At 38.8% G+C, this 18,887-nt stretch overlaps 1 protein-coding gene and 1 pseudogene across 2 annotated transcripts in view; both read left to right on the top strand.

The window, feature by feature from the left end:
• Positions 1 to 556: 556 nt before the first annotated feature.
• On the top strand, positions 557 to 4,291 carry LOC149011153 (calreticulin-like). The gene is made up of 14 exons (XM_089162155.1): positions 557 to 708; positions 1,676 to 1,783; positions 1,905 to 2,097; positions 2,194 to 2,452; positions 2,537 to 2,593; positions 2,713 to 2,760; positions 2,868 to 2,954; positions 3,044 to 3,101; positions 3,188 to 3,255; positions 3,340 to 3,435; positions 3,526 to 3,573; positions 3,784 to 3,816; positions 3,900 to 3,998; positions 4,101 to 4,291. The coding sequence occupies exons 1-14, from the start codon at positions 609 to 611 to the stop codon at positions 4,110 to 4,112; spliced, it is 1,266 nt and encodes a 421-aa protein (XP_089018281.1). The 5' UTR covers positions 557 to 608; the 3' UTR covers positions 4,113 to 4,291.
• A 1,285-nt stretch (positions 4,292 to 5,576) lies between these two features.
• Positions 5,577 to 18,887, top strand: part of LOC149011152 (DNA mismatch repair protein MSH6-like) — a 35,694-nt pseudogene continuing 22,383 nt past the window's right edge. Inside the window, exons 1-10 of the transcript XR_016174553.1 lie at positions 5,577 to 6,747; positions 7,834 to 7,930; positions 8,178 to 8,280; positions 8,402 to 8,455; positions 8,559 to 8,630; positions 14,387 to 14,455; positions 14,634 to 14,711; positions 15,396 to 15,399; positions 15,578 to 15,832; positions 18,349 to 18,869. The product of XR_016174553.1 is annotated as a DNA mismatch repair protein MSH6-like (transcript). The remainder of the gene's footprint in view (positions 6,748 to 7,833; positions 7,931 to 8,177; positions 8,281 to 8,401; positions 8,456 to 8,558; positions 8,631 to 14,386; positions 14,456 to 14,633; positions 14,712 to 15,395; positions 15,400 to 15,577; positions 15,833 to 18,348; positions 18,870 to 18,887) is intronic.

Here is an 18,887-nt window from a genome sequence, read left to right as displayed (position 1 = left end):
CGAAGAACAACGTTAATGTGTGCGATTCCGACATGCATCCTTTAAATGGTGGCGCCACTTGTTTTTCACACTAAAAATCGATCCCAACACATTTTAGAAATTTAGATATCGGGTTTCATACTAGAAATCGGTTCTTTCAACACGTTCAATAGGATTTAAATTGGTTGTTTCAACACGTCCAATTTAGAATCAGTTTCATACTAGAAATCGGGTCCACGAGGATTTAGATACCAGTTTCATACTTAAAATGGGTTCTTCCAACACATCGAACAAATTTATCAAGTTCATACTAGAAATTGGTTCCAACTTCCAACACACTGAAACGGATTTAATCGTCTTGTGGTTAAAAAGTGTGGTATTTTAACGAATAGAGATGGACCGGGTTGGCCACCAGGTCACCCAACCAACAAGGAAGAACAAGGAGGGTAGTTTGGTATTTTGAAGTCACGGTATATTCGGCTTTGTACTATTCTTCGGACGTGAACGCCAATTAAACCTAAATTGATAAGCGAACAAGATCCCGAAAGTTCCACTATATTATAAGCAGCGCCCGATTTACTCTACAGATCTCTGTGTCGTGGAGCGGTAATTCGTTCTCTGTTGTTGCAATGGCGACTCCGGCAAAAAGCCCTACTCTTTTCATTTTCGTCGCACTTACAATTCTCTCAGTTGTTGCCGCCGAAGTGTACTTTGAAGAACGCTTCAAAGGTATAACTGATCTCCGAAATGTCTGATCACTTCTGTTGTCCTCATTTGCTCCGATTTGTTGGCGCATTTTGATCTATCGATGGGTACTGAAATTTCGTGGTTCGTTCTAGTTCTACATTGATCTGGTTGATAGGATCAGTATTATACTTGTATATGGCTATAGCGTTGATTCGGTTTTTAGCTTTATATCTGCGGTACATTTCGTGAAAGCTGTGATTTTGATTTGGTGATCTATCAGGGTTTTGATCCGGTTTATCGTAGTCGACATCTAATTTTGCACTTGAGTTTATATTTCATGGTTGAAATGCAAGATTTAGCATTTATATGCAGACAAAATGTCTTCCGAAAAGAATTGTTCGTACAGAATCGAGAGTTTGTGGAGCAATGCTCTCCAGTTGGAAATTTCGAAGTTAATTTTGAACATTTATCTGTGTTTATATTCTGATTTCCAACTCATTCCATAGCTGCTATGTAGTTTGGTTTCACTTCAATGTTGTTAGCAATTGTGTATGCGTTGGTTCATAGTTTGCGATTGTTAACATTTTTCCGTTTTGTGTAATTAATAATGCTAATGATCTTTGTGAATTTAATGGTATTGGATTCTGGATTGTTTTGGCCATATCTCAAGTGGTACTTCTGATGGGGATTTCCGGATTTGTCTGAATTCTGATTTCCTTACCAATCTTATATTAATTCTTATATATTTCGTACGAAGATTAATTTGTGCATTAAAATTGTGCGGCATGAAGTGTAGGGCAATTAGGAGGCACTAGTAAATTTCATTGAATTAACATCTCCATCAGTACAAGTTGATTGTGTCCTCCATGTTCCTATGGCAGATTAGTATTTTCCAATTTGGTTTTTGTTTGAAAATGTAATATAGGTTTCTGTTTATTAGTTTTGAAAATTTTACTCTAATTGACTTGGATTCTGTATATTTTTACTGATATCGTGGATGAATATTAAGATGGATGGGAGAACAGATGGGTCAAATCTGATTGGAAGAAAGATGAAAACATGGCTGGGGAGTGGAACTACACGGCTGGAAAATGGAACGGAGACCCTAATGATAAAGGTATCCTTGTTACCCTTTTGCTCTAGTCTTTTGTTTTATGGTGTTTGAAGAATTTTATGGGTTCTTTAGTGCAGCCTCTTTAATACTCCTGGGTATTCATTGGCTCTGATATTTGATGCAGGTATCCAAACAAGTGAAGACTACCGGTTTTTTGCAATCTCAGCTGAGATTCCTGAGTTTAGCAACAAGGATAAGACTTTGGTTTTCCAGTTCTCTGTAAAACATGAGCAAAAACTTGATTGTGGTGGTGGCTACATGAAGCTGCTCAGTGGTGAAGTAGATCAAAAGAAATTTGGTGGTGACACACCCTATAGGTAATGAACAACTCTAAACTTTATTCTTATTTTCCCCCCTTCCCATACACAATAAGAATGACATAACTTGCTATTGTTTATACTGGTGAATGGCAGTATCATGTTTGGACCAGATATATGTGGTTACTCCACCAAGAAAGTTCATGCTATCCTCACACGCAATGAAACAAACCACTTGATCAAGAAGGATGTTCCTTGTGAGACTGACCAACTGACGCATGTTTACACTTTCATACTTAAGCCAGATGCAACATATAGCATCCTTATTGACAACGTGGAGAAACAATCTGGGAGTCTGTATAGTGACTGGAGTATTCTCCCACCAAAGAAAATCAAAGACCCTGAAGCCAAGAAAGTAAGTCCTCTTGTAGTTGTCCTGTAATTTTTTATTCCCAAATAAATCTTCACTTTTAGTTACTAGCCACATGTTAATCTGCAGCCAGAAGATTGGGATGACAAGGAGTATATTCCTGATCCTGAAGATAAGAAGCCCGAGGTATGCATTCCTTCTAAAGTCATATGGTTTTTGTGATATCTACTCTAATATATGAGTCAACTCTCTACTATATTGTACTCAAAAGCAGACTGATAAATTTTTTTTTGGGGTGTGCAAAGGGCTACGATGACATTCCAAAGGAGATTCCTGATACTGATGCGAAGAAGGTATCTGATCCACTGCTCTTGGTTTTCTATATATTTTTTAGTATTCGGGAAGCTCCTCTTATCTCTAGGCTTAAACTAAATACCGAATGTTGTGTTCCTCCTTGTAGCCAGAGGATTGGGATGATGAGGAAGATGGTGAATGGACAGCACCAACCATTCCAAACCCAGAGTACAAGGGTCCTTGGAATCCAAAGGTTTGTGTGATTCATTTTGAAATAACTCTAAGCATGACTTATGTTGTTACTGAGCTACAGTCTTTTTTACTGATACTCGTCATCTGCAGAAAATTAAGAACCCAAACTACAAGGGCAAATGGAAGGCACCTATGATTGACAACCCAGGTACTGACCAATCTATGTTATCAGTGTCATTACCTTTGAATGGTCACTTTCCTTGGCACTAACGTTTTCAATCCTTATGCTCCCAGATTTCAAGGATGACCCAGATATTTATGTTTTCCCCAATTTGAAATACGTTGGTATTGAATTGTGGCAGGTATAATAGTACTACTACTTCACAGCAATTCTTCATATTTTTAGAACTAAATAAATGCTAATGAGCAAGATATGTACATTTCAGGTAAAATCAGGAACATTGTTTAACAATGTTTTAATTTGCGATGATCCGGAATATGCCAAAAAGTTTGCTGAAGAAACATGGGGCAAAAGCAAAGATGTACTAAACTTCTACTCTATCTTTGTTTGTTCTTCAAAGTTGTCTCCAAAGAAAAATAGAAATTCACTCTTAAGATGCTTGGTTTTGTAGGCTGAGAAGGCAGCATTTGAGGAGGCTGAGAAAAAGAGAGAAGAGGAGGTATAGTGTTGCATTTAGCATTTGCTGTCTGCATTTCTTTGTGGGTTTTGCCTGTGGCTGCTGTGCCTGTGAATTTAATGAGCAGGAGAAACTTCTACTACCCTTGTTCTGGTTCTGCTGCTCATGCAATAAGTGTTGATACTGGAAACGTAAGTAGGCTAGGATTTGCTTTTAACTCGTTTACCTGACTTCTTTTGATCCATTCTGCAGGAATCAAAGAGTGATCCTCCTGTTGACTCCGACGTAAGCTCTGTTTCTCACTGAAGAAATTCTATTAATATTCTTAATGTATTCTATTTCTGATTGTACCACTGACTATTTTGCAGGATGATAATGAGGATGATGAATCTGATGATTCTGAAGGTGATAAAGCAGATAGCGATGAAGCTGAAGACAAGGCTGAGGATGATGAGGAGGGTGTGCATGTATGTAGCAACCTCCTATTTTGCAAACCTATGCTTATTTTGATCCAAGTTCGTCTTTGCTTGCTTCTGACTTTTGTTGCACATATGTATGCTCTTTTGCAGGATGAACTGTAGCGTGGATCTCTTGAGAAAAATAGTGAAGGCAGTTTATCCTAGGAATGACATCTGGCAACAAAAATTTTCCAGCTTATGATTTTTCTTTTTTTTTTGGTTGTAGTAGTCTTTATAGTGAAGAATGTTTACAGCAGCGTGCATTCATGTAGCTATCATAGCTAATATTTAGCTTTCATTCTTGTTTGCTATTACTATCTAAATTACCATTTAAAATTTCATTTTGATAACCATGTTATGTAGCTACCAAGTGAAATCGCTGCCCGCATATTTATTCCTCAACCCACACTGCCACGCCCTCGTGCCCAATTTGTCTGACAGGTCAGACAAAGGAGGGTCAAGTTCCACGGTCAAGACCTTCGATCAGTCATAAGAATCCATTTACCTCAGCTGAAAACAGTTTCTAGAGTATTTTTCAGAGAAGGTACCCAACCTAAGTAGCACGCAACCCTTCACGAATTACGCTGGTTATGGCTTCAGGTGTGTTCGGATCATCTATCTACAGGAAGAGAGAGGGATATTATAGCATATGGGTTAGCTAAAACGCATTGTATATGGTGTGGAGTTCTCCTTGCTGTATGATGCTGATGAAAGACATACGAGTCAGAATTTACATACCTATTACATTTATATTCCATAGTAATCCGAGATACTTAAATATTATATGCTCGTAAATAATATATCATGCAAAGCTGTAATACAATTCAATATTTTATACAATATATATAACAATAAAAATAATAGTTAGTGCGTATAATGGTTCATATATTTTCTTTCACCATACTGTTGGATCCACTGACTCACATTTTAAAATTTTCTTTCATTCTTTCAATCATGGATAAGAATTAAAAGGTCAAGTTTCTCACGCACTAGTGTTTTACTAGTTTTATGTAAATAATAAGTATAAATAAAAAGGCAGTAGGAATTAGAATGAAAAGTTAATAACAATGACACCTAATAGAATCACATTATCTATTTTTACTTAGCAACAATTAGGGTTTTTTTGATCGGGCAAATATTTAATCATAGAGTTGATAAATCTTTCTGCTTTACATTGAATTGGATTCATAACATAAATAACAATATCAAAGTTTTCTAATTGATTCACCATGAATTAAATATTGAATCCTATAGTAGAGGAAGAACTTTTTGCCCGAATCCAAAGTAGGATCCAATATAAATTTTGGTTGAATTCTGCATTAAGTGAATTTCATTAAAGATAACTTGAACTTCTTTCACCAAGCTTGCCCTATTGTGGGCGTTGAGCAAACAATTAAAAGATCCAACCTCTACAGTTTCATCAATCAAAGAATAACAATAGTCATAAATCTGAGGAGGCTGAAGTTCGTTAATATAACTTTTTAATCTAATCAAAGCATGGATGAAGCAGAGAAACTAAACGAGGTTCTGTGCAGAAATGGAGAAGAAAATTCTTCCCGGTTTTGAAAATAACCGGTTTCTCTTAGTTCAGACCAACTCAGAAGTTATCTTAGTTCAGACCAACTCGGTCCTTTGTGGCCATGGGGACGAGCGCTTCTGTGACTGACCAGAAAAAGTGAGGGTGCGTAGTACGCTCCCAAGTTCCCGCCATTCCTGAGCAACTGAAAGGCTTTCCATATTTCCTTGTATTTCCGTTTCAATTTCCCGCCACCAGTCAAATCGTATATTCTCATTTCGTTCGCCACAACTCGCAAGGCTACTGCTTCGATCTTCTGAAGCGACATTTTCTCATCTCTGCTTCCACAGTTCCTCTTACACCAGAAAAAGCTCCTCTCTGCTTACTGTCATCTGAATGGCGCCTTCACGTCGCCTCAGCAATGGCCGATCTGCGCTGGTTAATCAACAACGCCAAATCACCAGTTTCTTCTCCCCCACCAAGACCTCCACTTCTCCTTCTTCGACCTCTCCTGCTATATCAAAGCAAAACCCTAAGCCTGACCCTGCTAACCCTAAACCTAGCCCTTCTCCTACCACTACTCCACAGACGAAGGAGAAGAAACCCCTTTTAATCATTGGTCCTTCTACTAATCTTTCCCCCCTATGCCTCCTCCAGAGGTGGTGACGACGCCTGATTCTGGGAAAAGATTGTATGGCGATGAGGTTGTCGGGAAGAAACTCAAGGTTTATTGGCCATTGGACAAGTGCTGGTATGAAGGTTGTGTTAAGTCATTCGATATGCTATCTTGTAAACATTTGGTTCAGTATGAAGATGCTGAGGAGGAGGAATTGGATCTTCAGAAAGAAAAGATTGAGTGGGTAGAGGAAGTGCCAAGAAGCTTTCGCCGGTTGCGCCGAAACTCAGTTCCAGAAAATGTAGTATTGGATGCGGAGGAGAATTCGGAACGGATAAGCGTAGGGGATGATTCTACTGATGAAGTTTGGGGGAAGAATGCAGGGAAGGAGATGGTTGAAGATGATTCAGAAGAGATGGATTTTGTTGAAGAAGCAGAAGAAGATGGAGAAGTAAAGAGCTTGATAGTACCACACAGCAGGACTTTGGGGTCGACAAAGAGAAAAATGCTTAAACCGGAAAAGTTGGGTTCTGGTAAGAAGATTAAGGGTGGCGGGAATGTACAGAATAGTGCATCAAAACATTCTTTGGACGACAAGGGAACTAAATTAGCGGAGCCTGTGAATCGTAAGTGGGTTTGATATGGTTAGGATTATTGGGATTAAGTTAGACCATCTTGGAGTTGATTTAACTGTAAATAAGGGTTTGCTTTAGGTCTATTCAAAACAATATTGACATAAGTTCTGATACGAATAATTTTAGCTTTCATACCCCTAAATTTGTTCATGGGCAGTACATGTCGTTTTATTGCTTATGGTCTATGATAACAGTTTAGTGGGCTTGTTGCATGTGCCATCTTTCTCCAGGTTCAGTGTTTTAACCCGATTGTGTTTCAATGACTGGTGCTATATGATAAAAAACCATGATTAAGGCCAGTTGCTTCCCACTTGTATGTGTTAACTTGATTGTCTCATCTCATGTTGCACCTCCTTAACTTCTATGGTGAGGAGAAAACCCTAAGGAAGTCCCGAACAGTCATTCTCTGAAGATGATATAGAGATTCTTGTACAATATCAGACTAGAGAAGTAGATTTGGTATTCCAGCTTAGCTGGGAGAAAACTGCTCCTACTATTGAGAAAACAAAATTAAATTATGAAGAGATATTAGAAAATTCTAGCTTAGAAAATTAGTGCATATCCTTTATACCTTGAGCTGAGACGTCACTGAATTCCTTTTCAGATTTCTCTACTTGAATTAATGCATCCAATTAATTTGGTCATCCAAGTATCCTTTATACCTTGAGCTGAGAAGTCACTGAATTCCTTTTCAGATTTCTCTACTTGAATTAATGCATCCAATTAATTTGGTCATCCAAGTTACAAAATTTAATCTCTATGCTGTTGTTTTTTGTACTTGCCATCCTACAAAGCAAAAGATAAAAAAATGTATGGTGTTAAGGATCATAAAATGTGGTTCACTTTTGTTTGCGATGCACAGAGTTTTACACTTAGCATAATTAAAATACATGCCTTCATGTTTTGGAGAGCCCTTTTGGCATTGATAGAATGGGTGCACGTGCCCTCCGTTATTGGTCCACTTAATATGTAAATGTATCCATCCTTTTGGCATTGATGGAATGTGTGACTTGGCATCCATCATTGGTCCATGTAATCGTCTTTCTCTGTGACTGATTTTGAAATGCTTTACTGCAGGGGAACACATGCCTGATATCATTGACAACAAGTTAATAGGTGATGTTGCAGATCGATTTGGTGCAAGGGAGGCAGAAAAATTTCACTTCCTAGGGAAGTAAGTTTTATTTATCTTAACTACCCTTCCTGCGCCCCTTCCATGTTCTAAGGCTCTTGGATTCCTTATCTTTTCCCCCCTGTTGATATTTAATGTTTTCGTATTCTCATTTTTATGAAGGTTTTGAAATGGTAGTTAGACATCATTAATTCATTACTAGTCTATCAATTTAGCCTTAGGTTGCTTTGGTATTGCGGTAGCTTGAGGGTCATCAGTAGCAGTTATATCATTTGCGACCTGTCTGCAGAGGAAGCAGAGATGCTAAAAGGAGACTTCCGGGGGATGTAAATTATGATCCAAGGACTCTTTACTTGCCTCCGGATTTCTTGAAAGGTTTATCAGGTGGACAGGTAATTGATTTCCATAGAATTTTTTAGGTTCTTTTTAATTTTTTTTTTTCTAGTGGAGGAGGGAGGGTGAGGGGATGACGGGATTTTTGCTTTCTATTTTAATTTACCGTTTAACTTGTAGAGGCAATGGTGGGAATTCAAGTCAATGCATATGGGCAAAGTTCTTTTTTTCAAGGTATTGCCGTGCTTCATGTAGCTTGAATTGGATATGTTGTTTAGTCTTAACATAAGTTCTATTCAAATGGCAGTTATCTTAACTTTTCATCATTTTGGACCAGATGGGCAAATTTTATGAATTGTTTGAAATGGATGCACATAGAGGAGCAAAAGAACTTGATTTGCATACTGAGGTCACATGAGCATGTGACATATCCTTTTTGTTTCTGTGGTTTCCTCAATGATCTCTTGGGTGACAGTAATCGGTAATTAGCTATTTATGTGCTTTTCTATTTTCAATTCTTTGCTTCCGTGAAATTGACTCCATGGACTCCCCAGCTCTTTCTGTTTGGCTCTATCTCTTTCCGTTGTCCTCTTTCCCTCCCTTCGCAAATTCTGGTTATGTTGGAAGGGGGTTTGGAATGTTTTGTATGTAATTGCCTCTTGTTTTTAGCCCCCCCCCCCCAAAAAAAAAACCCTAATGTAGGTCTAGACCAGATGCTGCTGAATGAACCAAAGGGATTACCAAGGGCATTGCGATTCTCAGCAGTGGGATCTCAAGGATCTTTACCTCTCTTTGCTGTGCTGTTTGGTTCCTGGAGATGTGGCGTAGTCTCCAAGAAATCAATGGATAATCTGTTGAGGGAATCCCAAGTTTAGCCCCTGCTCAATTTGCTGATCTATGTAACCCAGGTTCTGGGCTTTTTTTGGGTTTTTTTTTTTGTTTTCGCTCTTAATACTTTTTTTTTTGATTTTTTTTAATTTTAGGGACCTTGAATGATGGGATAAGATTGGGAATTTGGGATTAGGTGTTTAGTTATAGCCAAGATGGGAAGGGTTAGGAAGAAAATGGGGAAAGTTTAGGTTAATACAAATTTGGATGGCTCGGAGAAAATCACATCTTGGTTATGAAAGGGTTAGGTAGAATTAGGGTTTTAACAAAACCCAAGATGAATGAGATGGGAAACTAAGGCTTTAGTTAGATAAATGGGATGGAGTGGGGTTTTAACAATTTAGGAAAAGGGTTGGGGAAAAGTTAGGGTTTTAACAAAACCTGAATGGGAAGAGCTTGATAGGTTTGTGGTGATGTGACCACGAGTCTTACCCTTGGTCGAAACCCTAAGTGGCACCCACTTGATAGCTCTAAGAAACCTCCATAGGCTGGCCGAACCCCTAGGAGGGGGTATTTTGGGCATTTTCAGCCCTATTTTATTGCGGGAATTAATTCCAGATTTAGTCCTAGAGTCCAATCTGGTTAATGCTTCTTCACTTGAGTTAGTAGTTAGTAGTTTAGTATCCTAAGGAGTTCTTTTTCAAGTAAACTTCCTTAGAGTTTTATCTAATCTTTCATTTTCAGCATGTGTCTTTTATTATTTAGATTCTATTTCAAGGGTCAAGATTATGTGGTGGGATCCTAATCTATAAAGAATGCCACTTAGACTCTAGTTCTTATAGTAGGCTATAAATAGCCTATTCTTTCTTTGTAGTTCTTCAAGTTTGATTGAATACAATTAAAGTATTTGCGAGGCATTGGGTCGTGGTTCTCTTTGGGTGGGTGAATGGCAGATTTTGAAGCATTCATCCCCTACAATCATGGTGGGAGATCTCGCAAGATATCTCAGTTTTTTCATAAATCGAGACTAGATCTGCAAAATGGGATATCTCGCTCGATATCTCGCCATATCTTGCCCCAGATATTGCCATATCTCGCTGGAACTCTCGATTTTTGCCTTTTTTTGCGGATTTCAGCCAAATTTTCACTTGCAACTACTTTTAGCACGTCTACAACATCAAAGGAAATCAATCATTCTCTACTTGTCTTATGAACTTATGCGTTAATGACTTGTATAGAACTTCTAACGGTTGTATAATTTTATCATTCTATTCTTGAAAGTCAAGATTGTAATACTCATATGGATGGAATCTTGATGATATTTAAGTTATTTGCTGTATTTGATACACTTGCCTTTTTATTTTTATGCCTTAATGGTTTTTTATTACATGATATATAACCTTGCATCCTCTAATCCTACAGCATTTTGGTTTCACACTTTGGGTAGATTTAGAAATCATACTTAGGGATGTTTTCTCACAACTCCAAGGCCACCAGTGTGTTCAAAATGCCTTAAATAGACTAAATACCAAGTTTTAGCCCAAATGGGACCTTAAAACCCACCGAGATGGGCTACCGAGTTGACGCCAAAAAATGGGCATATGTCGACGAGATCTCACTGAGATGGTCGAGATCTCGGTATTTATGGTGTTGAGATCTCGCTCGAGAGTGAGATTGATAGGTCCCTAGTATCACAAGTCTACACTCGACAGGGAAAGTAAATCCCTAAATTCTAGGGAAGGAAACGATTGGCAGATTTGAAGAGTCTTATTGTATTCAGGTTACTTTTTAGGATTAGATTGAAGAGTCATATTACATTCAGGTTACTTTTGAAGAGTCCTATTCGAATTCAGGTTACTTTTGAAGAGTCCTATTCGAATTGGGATGATTCTGTTAATTAATATTGTAGGAACGTAATTGCTATAAATAGGGGGAAGGAAGAGTAGAAGAGACATGTTTTGAGATATAGAGAAGTTTATGTGAGAGCCATTGCTCTTGGGTAGCCGTAGGAATCACCTACTGCTGGTAGAATGTATTGTTTCTTATTCAACTTTATTCAAATTCCCTTTTTTCTTCTTGAGTTATTCCACCTTGTTAAGTAACCTCATTCAGGTACCTAACAGAGATCTTCTACCATGCCTACAATCAGCAAGCATTCTCAAGTTCTAGCAGCTATTACACTATCACAGCAGCTCTCACCAAGTAAGTAAACACCCCAGCCACTTTCCCCCTCTTCTGTACCCACACAAGGATCCCCTGATCCCCTCCCCCTTGCTGCCACAACAGAGCAGCAGCCCCTGCAGCACCTCTTAGCCCCTGCCCCTGCCCCTGCCCCTCACCCCTCACCCCTCACCCCTCACCCCTACAACCCTCCCCAGTTCAATCCCCACTTCCCCCAGCATCTGCAAGCTTCCCCACGGCAACACTAAACCCCCACTCCCCGCAATTCCAATTCCCCAGCCCCTTGACCTTCTCCCTGTAGGATCGTGCCAACCCCTTGGCCATAGTCCTATTGTTAGTTTCCTAAATAAACCATATTCATCTTCTTCCCGAAATTTCTGCAATTCATCTTCAACATCTAGACCTAACTCTAATTCAACCTAAACCCTCACCAACACTCTAAATCCTTTAGGAATAAGTTGAAAGTACAAAACTTAACAGTCCCTTTCCCCCATCCACCTGAAACCCTAAACCCTTATTTTCAAACTTAAAATTCAGATCTGGAATCAACATTACAGCAAGGTTTCAAGTCCTAAAACCCTCTTCCCTTCCACCCTACCCTAAATCTCTTAGAGTATTAGTTTTCTTTGCTGGAAGATTCTGGGCAGCCCCTAGTTTTTGGGAAAATTCCACAAAATCCTTCCCTCAGCATCTGCAAGCTTCCCCACGGCAGCACTAAACCCCCATTCCCTGCAATTTCCAATTCCCCAGCCCTTCTCCCTATAGGATCGCGCCAACCCCTAGGCCATAGTCCTACTGTTAGTTTTCTAAATAAAACCATATTTCCCTAGGTCTGAAAAATTCCTGCAATTCATCTTCTTCCCTAAATTTCTGCAATTCATCTTCAACATCTAGACCTAACTCTAATTCAACCTAGACCCTCACCTTCACTCTAAATCCTTTAGGAATAAGTCTGAAAGTACAAAACTTAAACAGTCCCTTTCCCCATCCACCTGAAACCCTAAACCCTAATGTTCAAACTTAAAATTCAGATCTGGAATCAACATGACAGCAAGGTTTCAAGTCCTAAAACCCTCTCCCCTTTCGCCCTACCCTAAACCTCTTAGAATATTAGTTTTCTTTGCTGCAAGATTCTGGGCAGCCCTTAGTTTTTGGGAAAATTCCACAAAATCCTAACCCTAAAACTGGGTTTACATCATGCGGTTAAGGGGAAAAGGATAGGGAAGCTTGCGGTTGGTCTGGGAATGGTATGGAGGCTTTCTTGGCTTTTATGATCTTTCTTTCTTGGGGGTGGTTGCACAAGGGTTAGGGGAGGGAATGGGAATAGGGAAGGGCCTGGGTTTTCACTTACTTGTTGATAGAGTGGACTGGTTCACTCTGAGCTTGCTGTTGTTGCTCTCACAAGGTTGCTGCTACAAGAAGAAGAAGAAGAAGAAGAAGAAGAAGAAGAAGAAGAAGAAGAAGAAGAAGAAGAAGAAGCTTAAACATCCTCAGGTGTCGGGATCCCTCTTGGAACCCACTACTCCAATTCCTTAAATGGTAAAATTTTATTAATCCCGTCTAATTTTCATACAAGGTATGGGGGCTTTTAGATAGCCTCTTACATAGAAGGAAGACACTTGGACTTGGATTCTAACTAACAAACTTGGATTCTAATTTAGGAAACCAATTTGGATTGGAAATCCCTTCACAACTCAGCAAGTAATCAACAACTAACTAACAACTTGGAAAATGGTGCTCTTAAGGACCCGCAAAGTAATCCAAAGTAGAAGGAATCTACTATAAAATTGATTCTAACTAGGTCTCCGACATAAACAAAAACTCTTTATTAACTTGACCATGACGAGATCATCTTAAAAGTTTGAAATAGGTTTTGGCTCTTGACACCACAAGGGAACTAATTGGACCCATGAGACCCCAAGGAGGGGGTGTGAAAATGACCAAAATATCCCTTGGTTCATTTGGTGCCCTTGCTACTGCATGCCAGAGGGCTGTTTTGGGCCCAAATTTTGGGATAAAGTTGGCACAGGACATGGTATTGATATGCTGCTTAGGAATAAGGGTTCCTTAGTCACCTTTGGCGCCTTTTTGGTGTTTGCCTTGCATCCAGGCCCCTCCAATGCCTTTGGTTGCCTAGAGACCGTGATAACTATGCTCTGGTTCCACCCTAAGAAATGTTGCCCGATATAAGGAGCAATCTGGTAACTAACCAGGAATTACAACAGACCACTTTGTGGGTTAGTAGAACAAGGATATGAGTGAGATTTGTAATTTTTTAACAGGGATGAAGAGGGGCAAAAGTAGAAGGGGTTGGTAACTTGGTGGAGAAAAGAAGAAATAGTGCTTAGAAAACAACCTATGATTTGAGATTGTCTTCAACCTTTCAAGTCCTTTACCTGCAGTGAGTTGATTTAAAAAAAACTGAAAGATTTCTCCTCATTTGATCATTGAACGTTGTGAGATTTCTGGATTAGATAGCTGATCTGATGGACTCTAAAACTCAAGGAATGATACTTAGAAACAAATCTTTGGAGTTAGCAAACCAATTCTGAAACTAACTCAGGTGGACCAGATTGTGGGGTTTAGGATGCCTATTGAAAAAGGACTACTGCTGCCAAGCTATTGAACTATAGTAACCAGTGATAGTGTGCTGGAAATCAAGTTTTTCAAGTGCAGCAGTTGCAAGTTGCAGGAAATAAAAAGAATGATAACAGAAAGAAAATCTAGTACAAAGAACAGAGGGATTAAAGCAAGGAAGAGGGGAAGAGAGTGCAACATGAGTTAGAATTGCACAGGAAGGGTTTTTTTTTTTTTTGGGGCGGGGGGCGAAGGGGACTCCACAGCCAACTGCCTGCCCTCTGGCCTTACAGGATTCAACTAAACAAATAAACTCAATTTCTTCCAATCTTCCTTTACGTAGAAGTTACTTATATTTATAAATGAACTCAGAGAGAGAAGTAAAATCATTTCCTAGGTCTTAGTTTCTACTAACTTACCCAACTTCCTATCAAAATAACACAGAAATAAAATAATCTAAATACCCAACTCAACTGCTATAGCATCTAAAGTATGTTAATTTAACTAAAGATTGACCTTTTGCTTGTTTCACATGCTTGTATTCCTCCTTCCTGATTATCTTTTGAATTATGTTTCTAGGGAGAGCAACCTCATTGCGGATTTCCAGAAAAAAACTTCGGAATGAATCTGGAGAAATTGGCTAGAAAGGTTTGTGTAGATAGCTTTCCTACTTTTGTGTTTTATTCTATTACCTTTCCTGGGAACTCATTCTTATTAAGAATTTTCCTGGAGACCTAGCATTACTTTTCAATTTGATGGGACAACTTTGTGGACTAAATTGTACTACTGGGGGAGTGCTTTTACTTGAACTGTTTTGACAGAGCAGGGTTATCGAGTTCTTGTCCTAGACCACCGAAACGCCTGAACAGCTGGAACTCCGTCGCAAGGAAAAGGGTTCTAAAGAGTTCTTTTCTTCATATTTTATCATAAGGAATCTATAGATGCTTCCATGCACTGACCTTTCACCAAAACATAACTGGGCCATGCAGGTATATCTACGGTGTCTAATTAAAAGGCCCCCCCCCCCCCCCCCAAAAAAAAAAAAAATAAAATAAAATAAAAAATCACTGTATCAGATGATACATTATCTGAAGGTCACGGTTATTCATGATGTAAAGAATGTTGGATCACTATACGAGGTGATACATCATTCTAAGGTCACCATTATCCATTATTTAGAAAATATTTAATCTGGATCATGTTTTGGTTGTGAATGGACCTTTGTGCAACGGTAAATGAGGGCCATTGTGATCCAGTGGTTGCAGCTTTTAGCCGGAAGACAGCCTTTTGGCAAGGTGGGTGAGGCTAATGTATAGAGGACCCTCCGGACACCCTACAGTGCCTGGAACCTAGTGCACTGGGCAGGCCTGTTGTATATGTCTTGGTTTACGGAAAGTGTCCATAATTGGATAATTAGGATCACCTGCACAGTTCTGCTGCTCCTTACCAGTAGATTCAATGGCATGTGCAGGCCCAAAGCCCTTAAGTAGCTTTTTCCTCAATCACCTATTAGTATCACTCCTAAGTTACTTCAAGATTGTTCATTTCTTATTTAATCTTTTTGGTTTTTGTTATTCGTCCATCTCAGTGCTGTTGTCTTGATACTCATATTTCATTTATATGTGTTTTCATCATGTGCAATATGACCATAAGAAAGTTGAATGAAAAATCAGTTCAGCCAAACCATTTAGTTGGGCCTCGTTGAGTTGAGTTGTTTCTTTGTGAGCATATTCTCTACTGCAACTGTAGGGGCTCAATTTATTTTTATAGTTGATTCATGACCTAGTGTTGAAATATCTCGCTTGTGAGAAAGTTAATGTTCTGTCGTCTTTAAAGGTTGTGAAGCGTGAAATTTGTGCTGTGGTTACGAAAGGAACACTGACTGAAGGAGAGATGCTGTCAAACAGCTCTGATGCTTCTTACCTGATGGCAGTGACTGAAAGCCAAACTTTGGGGAACAAAGAGGGAATAATTATTGGTGTCTGTTTGGTTGATGTTTCGACAAGCAAGGTTATGATTGGACAGGTAGGCATTCTTCAGTTTTCTCTCATGTATTCCTTTTCTTACTCTTTTGCTATGACATATGGCATTCTTAACATGGAGTGGCAATATACTTATATGGTTCTGGAAACAAGAACTGCAGTGATGAGGTACGCTTGCCTGAAATAACAGATGCTATCTAAATCAGAATAATACTGAACCAGAGTTAGAATTAACCAACCTTACATTTGACGGAGGTGAAACTAGTATAGAATAGATTCCCTGATGGGGATGACCATGGTCAAAAATGTCAAAGCAAGATGATGGTGGGAGAACAAGCAAGGGCAGAAAATACAAACTATAAGTTCAAACTAAAATGAGCTCACAAGTGGCTTGTCGGATGAACACCAAACTTGGATTCAGCGTAGAGGGAAGGAAATCTAACAACAGATTAAAAGTTGAAGGTCAACCCATCATGGGTTAGAGAGAAGTGATCGTCTGAAGCAGGTTTTAAGGTATCTGCTGATATGATATGATATGATACGGGCTGATGCGGTACGATATGTAGGATGCATCTCGATAACATTGATACTTTCAATATGGGGTTCAGTTTCTGCATTATATGTATTGATAAGTACCGTTCTGTACATGCTTAGTATAACTCAATACATGTCAATACTATTGATTCATTCCATCTAAAACCATTTTTACTCACATACTCATTGCAACTCCTGTGCTCATCGGGAAATGAAGAAAAGCTCGCAACCAAGAGTCTAAATGTTCCATTTAATCTTGGTTTCACAACTTTAGACTACAAAACTAATTAAGGAGCTCCAGAATATCATCTTATGCATGATCAGAGCTTGTGACTAAGCTTCTAGGCAGACGTTGTCAATCCTTCTTTTTTTTGCCTTGCATAACGTAATGAAGACTGACTATCGCAAGGCCTAAGAGAGAGAAAGAAAGGCCAGTGACGGTAGAGCTTGAAGTAAGTAGAGGGGTTCTACTTCCTGGTTATTTTACCAGCCAGCCTATGGCACCTGAGCATCTGCACGACGTTCTTATATGATCCAACGACATTCTGTTATACAGCTACTTAATAGTACAACAATTTTCATACTGTACTACTACTTACCCAAGGATTAATGGTTCCCTTTGTTTGAATAAACGCTGCCTATTAGTTAGTTTACATTACAAAGTCTGTGAACTAGAGCGCGCGCGCTTATTTCCCCTTTTGTAGGCTATAAACTATCACAACATGTAAGAAATGTCCTCTTTTATAGCAATATCAATTTGATGAACTTGTTTGGTTATACGTTAATCTTCATCTTGGTGTTTTTGCATGAAACTTGTTATATGTCGTTTTTTGTTCCAGATGTGTATTTTTTTTTTTAATCATTTCCATGCGTTTTTTGCCCATTCAATACATAATCTGATACGGTATGATATGACACGTCTCTTAAAAACACAGGACTGACACGATGCTCGATACCAATATTTCAAACCTTTGTCTGAAGTTCTCTCGAGAGAATGGATGGAAGAGAATTCATATGATACTAAAATTAAATAAAACCTGCAGAATATTATGTGGAATTAGGCAACAGTATAATAACAGCGAAACACAAAAGAGAGATCAGAAGTGGTCCAGAATAGGGCTTGGTTTGACGAGGAAGCCTGCTGGAGAACTCTGCAGAATAATAAAGAAGGATCTGATTTGGTTGCACTTGCTTAATTAGAGAGCTACTCCTTTCTCTTTGTCTTTTTTTTGGGGGGTGGGGTGGGGAAGGGTTACGAGAACTGCTATTAGCATCACTACTGAAGAGAAACATTTAATTGAGCAATAACCAATATCTTTTGGGAGCATTGTGCCTCCCTTCTCCCTTTTATTACTATGATAGCAAATGAAGCAGCCACCTGAAATATACTCTAGTCGCTACTACGCTGCCAAGCAAACACTGAGATGGAATCTTTCTTGGAAGTATCCTTGGCTCTAAGTAAAATAGAAATTAAAAAAACTATAAATATAGACGATATCCTTCTAGAGGATCCATCTATATTACATGAAACAAAAGAAATAAGGAAACTAGAACATTACATGTAATTAGAAACAAACTCCTTGTAGAATGGGTCCATTACAATTGGAAATTCAAAATCACTTGTTCCATGACAATATAATCCATTGGGGACTTTTATTTGAGCACAACTTATTGAACTTGGTTTCCAACTTGGCCCAAAAAGTGTACCAAAACCAAATCCAAAAAGTTCTTTTCCAAGGGACATGAATTGTATCATAACGATTAAACATCCATTTGCACTATTGAGATAGTGTTAAGGCATGTCCCTCAATCCAATCTGATGTTCCAACACTTCGATTTTATAAGGTGGCTCTCATTTAGCTATGTAAAGTATAATTTTTAATTGAATCTTGTTATCATATGTGTATTAATTAATTAACAAATATTTTGGTTTGGATGGTTTTGTTTGTTACTTTTAATGAAGAAATGTTTGTATGTCTCTTTGTAGACCGGATGTGCTTTGACTAATTATCTTTTCTTTTCCAGTTTGGGGATGATTCAGAGCGCGGTTCCTTATCTTGTCTACTGTCTGAGCTAAGGCCTGTTGAAATTATAAAGCCTGCTAATTTTCTTAGTCCTGAGACTGAGACAGTTTTAATGAAACACACAAGGAGCCCCCTAGTCAACAATTTGGTGCCGATCCTGGAATTCTGGGATAGCGAGAAAACCATTGTAGAAGTCAGAAATACTTAAAAGCAATTTAATGATCAAACAACATTGGGATCTGGTTCTGATGGTGTAGAGGCATCAGATTGTTTACCAGTTGTGTTATCTGAGTTAGTGAGTGCAGGCGAGAATGGGAGCTGCGCAATTTCTGCTTTTGGAGGGTGTGTTTTCTATCTTAGGCAGGCTTTTCTGGATGAGTCATTGCTTAGATTTGCGAAGTTTGAGCTACTTCCGTGCTCCGGTTTTGGTGGTATTCTTCAAAAACCATATATGGTACTTGATGCAACTGCCCTTGAGAATCTTGAGATATTTGAAAACAACCGAAATGGAGGTTCCTCAGGGTAACTTCTCTGTTCTTA

The sequence above is a fragment of the Hakea prostrata genome, chromosome 7 (assembly GCF_041222555.1).
Source record: "Hakea prostrata isolate BN-2017 chromosome 7, UWA_Hpros_2, whole genome shotgun sequence".
Lineage (NCBI taxonomy): Eukaryota > Viridiplantae > Streptophyta > Magnoliopsida > Proteales > Proteaceae > Hakea > Hakea prostrata.
This window is presented reverse-complemented; position numbering and strand designations above follow the sequence as displayed.

Bases quoted from the DNA above. Each gene is read 5' to 3' on its own strand.
- LOC149011153 (XM_089162155.1), top strand. From the start codon at position 609: ATGGCGACTCCGGCAAAAAGCCCTACTCTTTTCATTTTCGTCGCACTT. The intron at 3,436-3,525 runs GTACTAAACTTC...TTGGTTTTGTAG, and splicing joins CATGGGGCAAAAGCAAAGAT to GCTGAGAAGGCAGCATTTGA. The intron at 3,817-3,899 runs GTAAGCTCTGTT...ACTATTTTGCAG, and splicing joins ATCCTCCTGTTGACTCCGAC to GATGATAATGAGGATGATGA.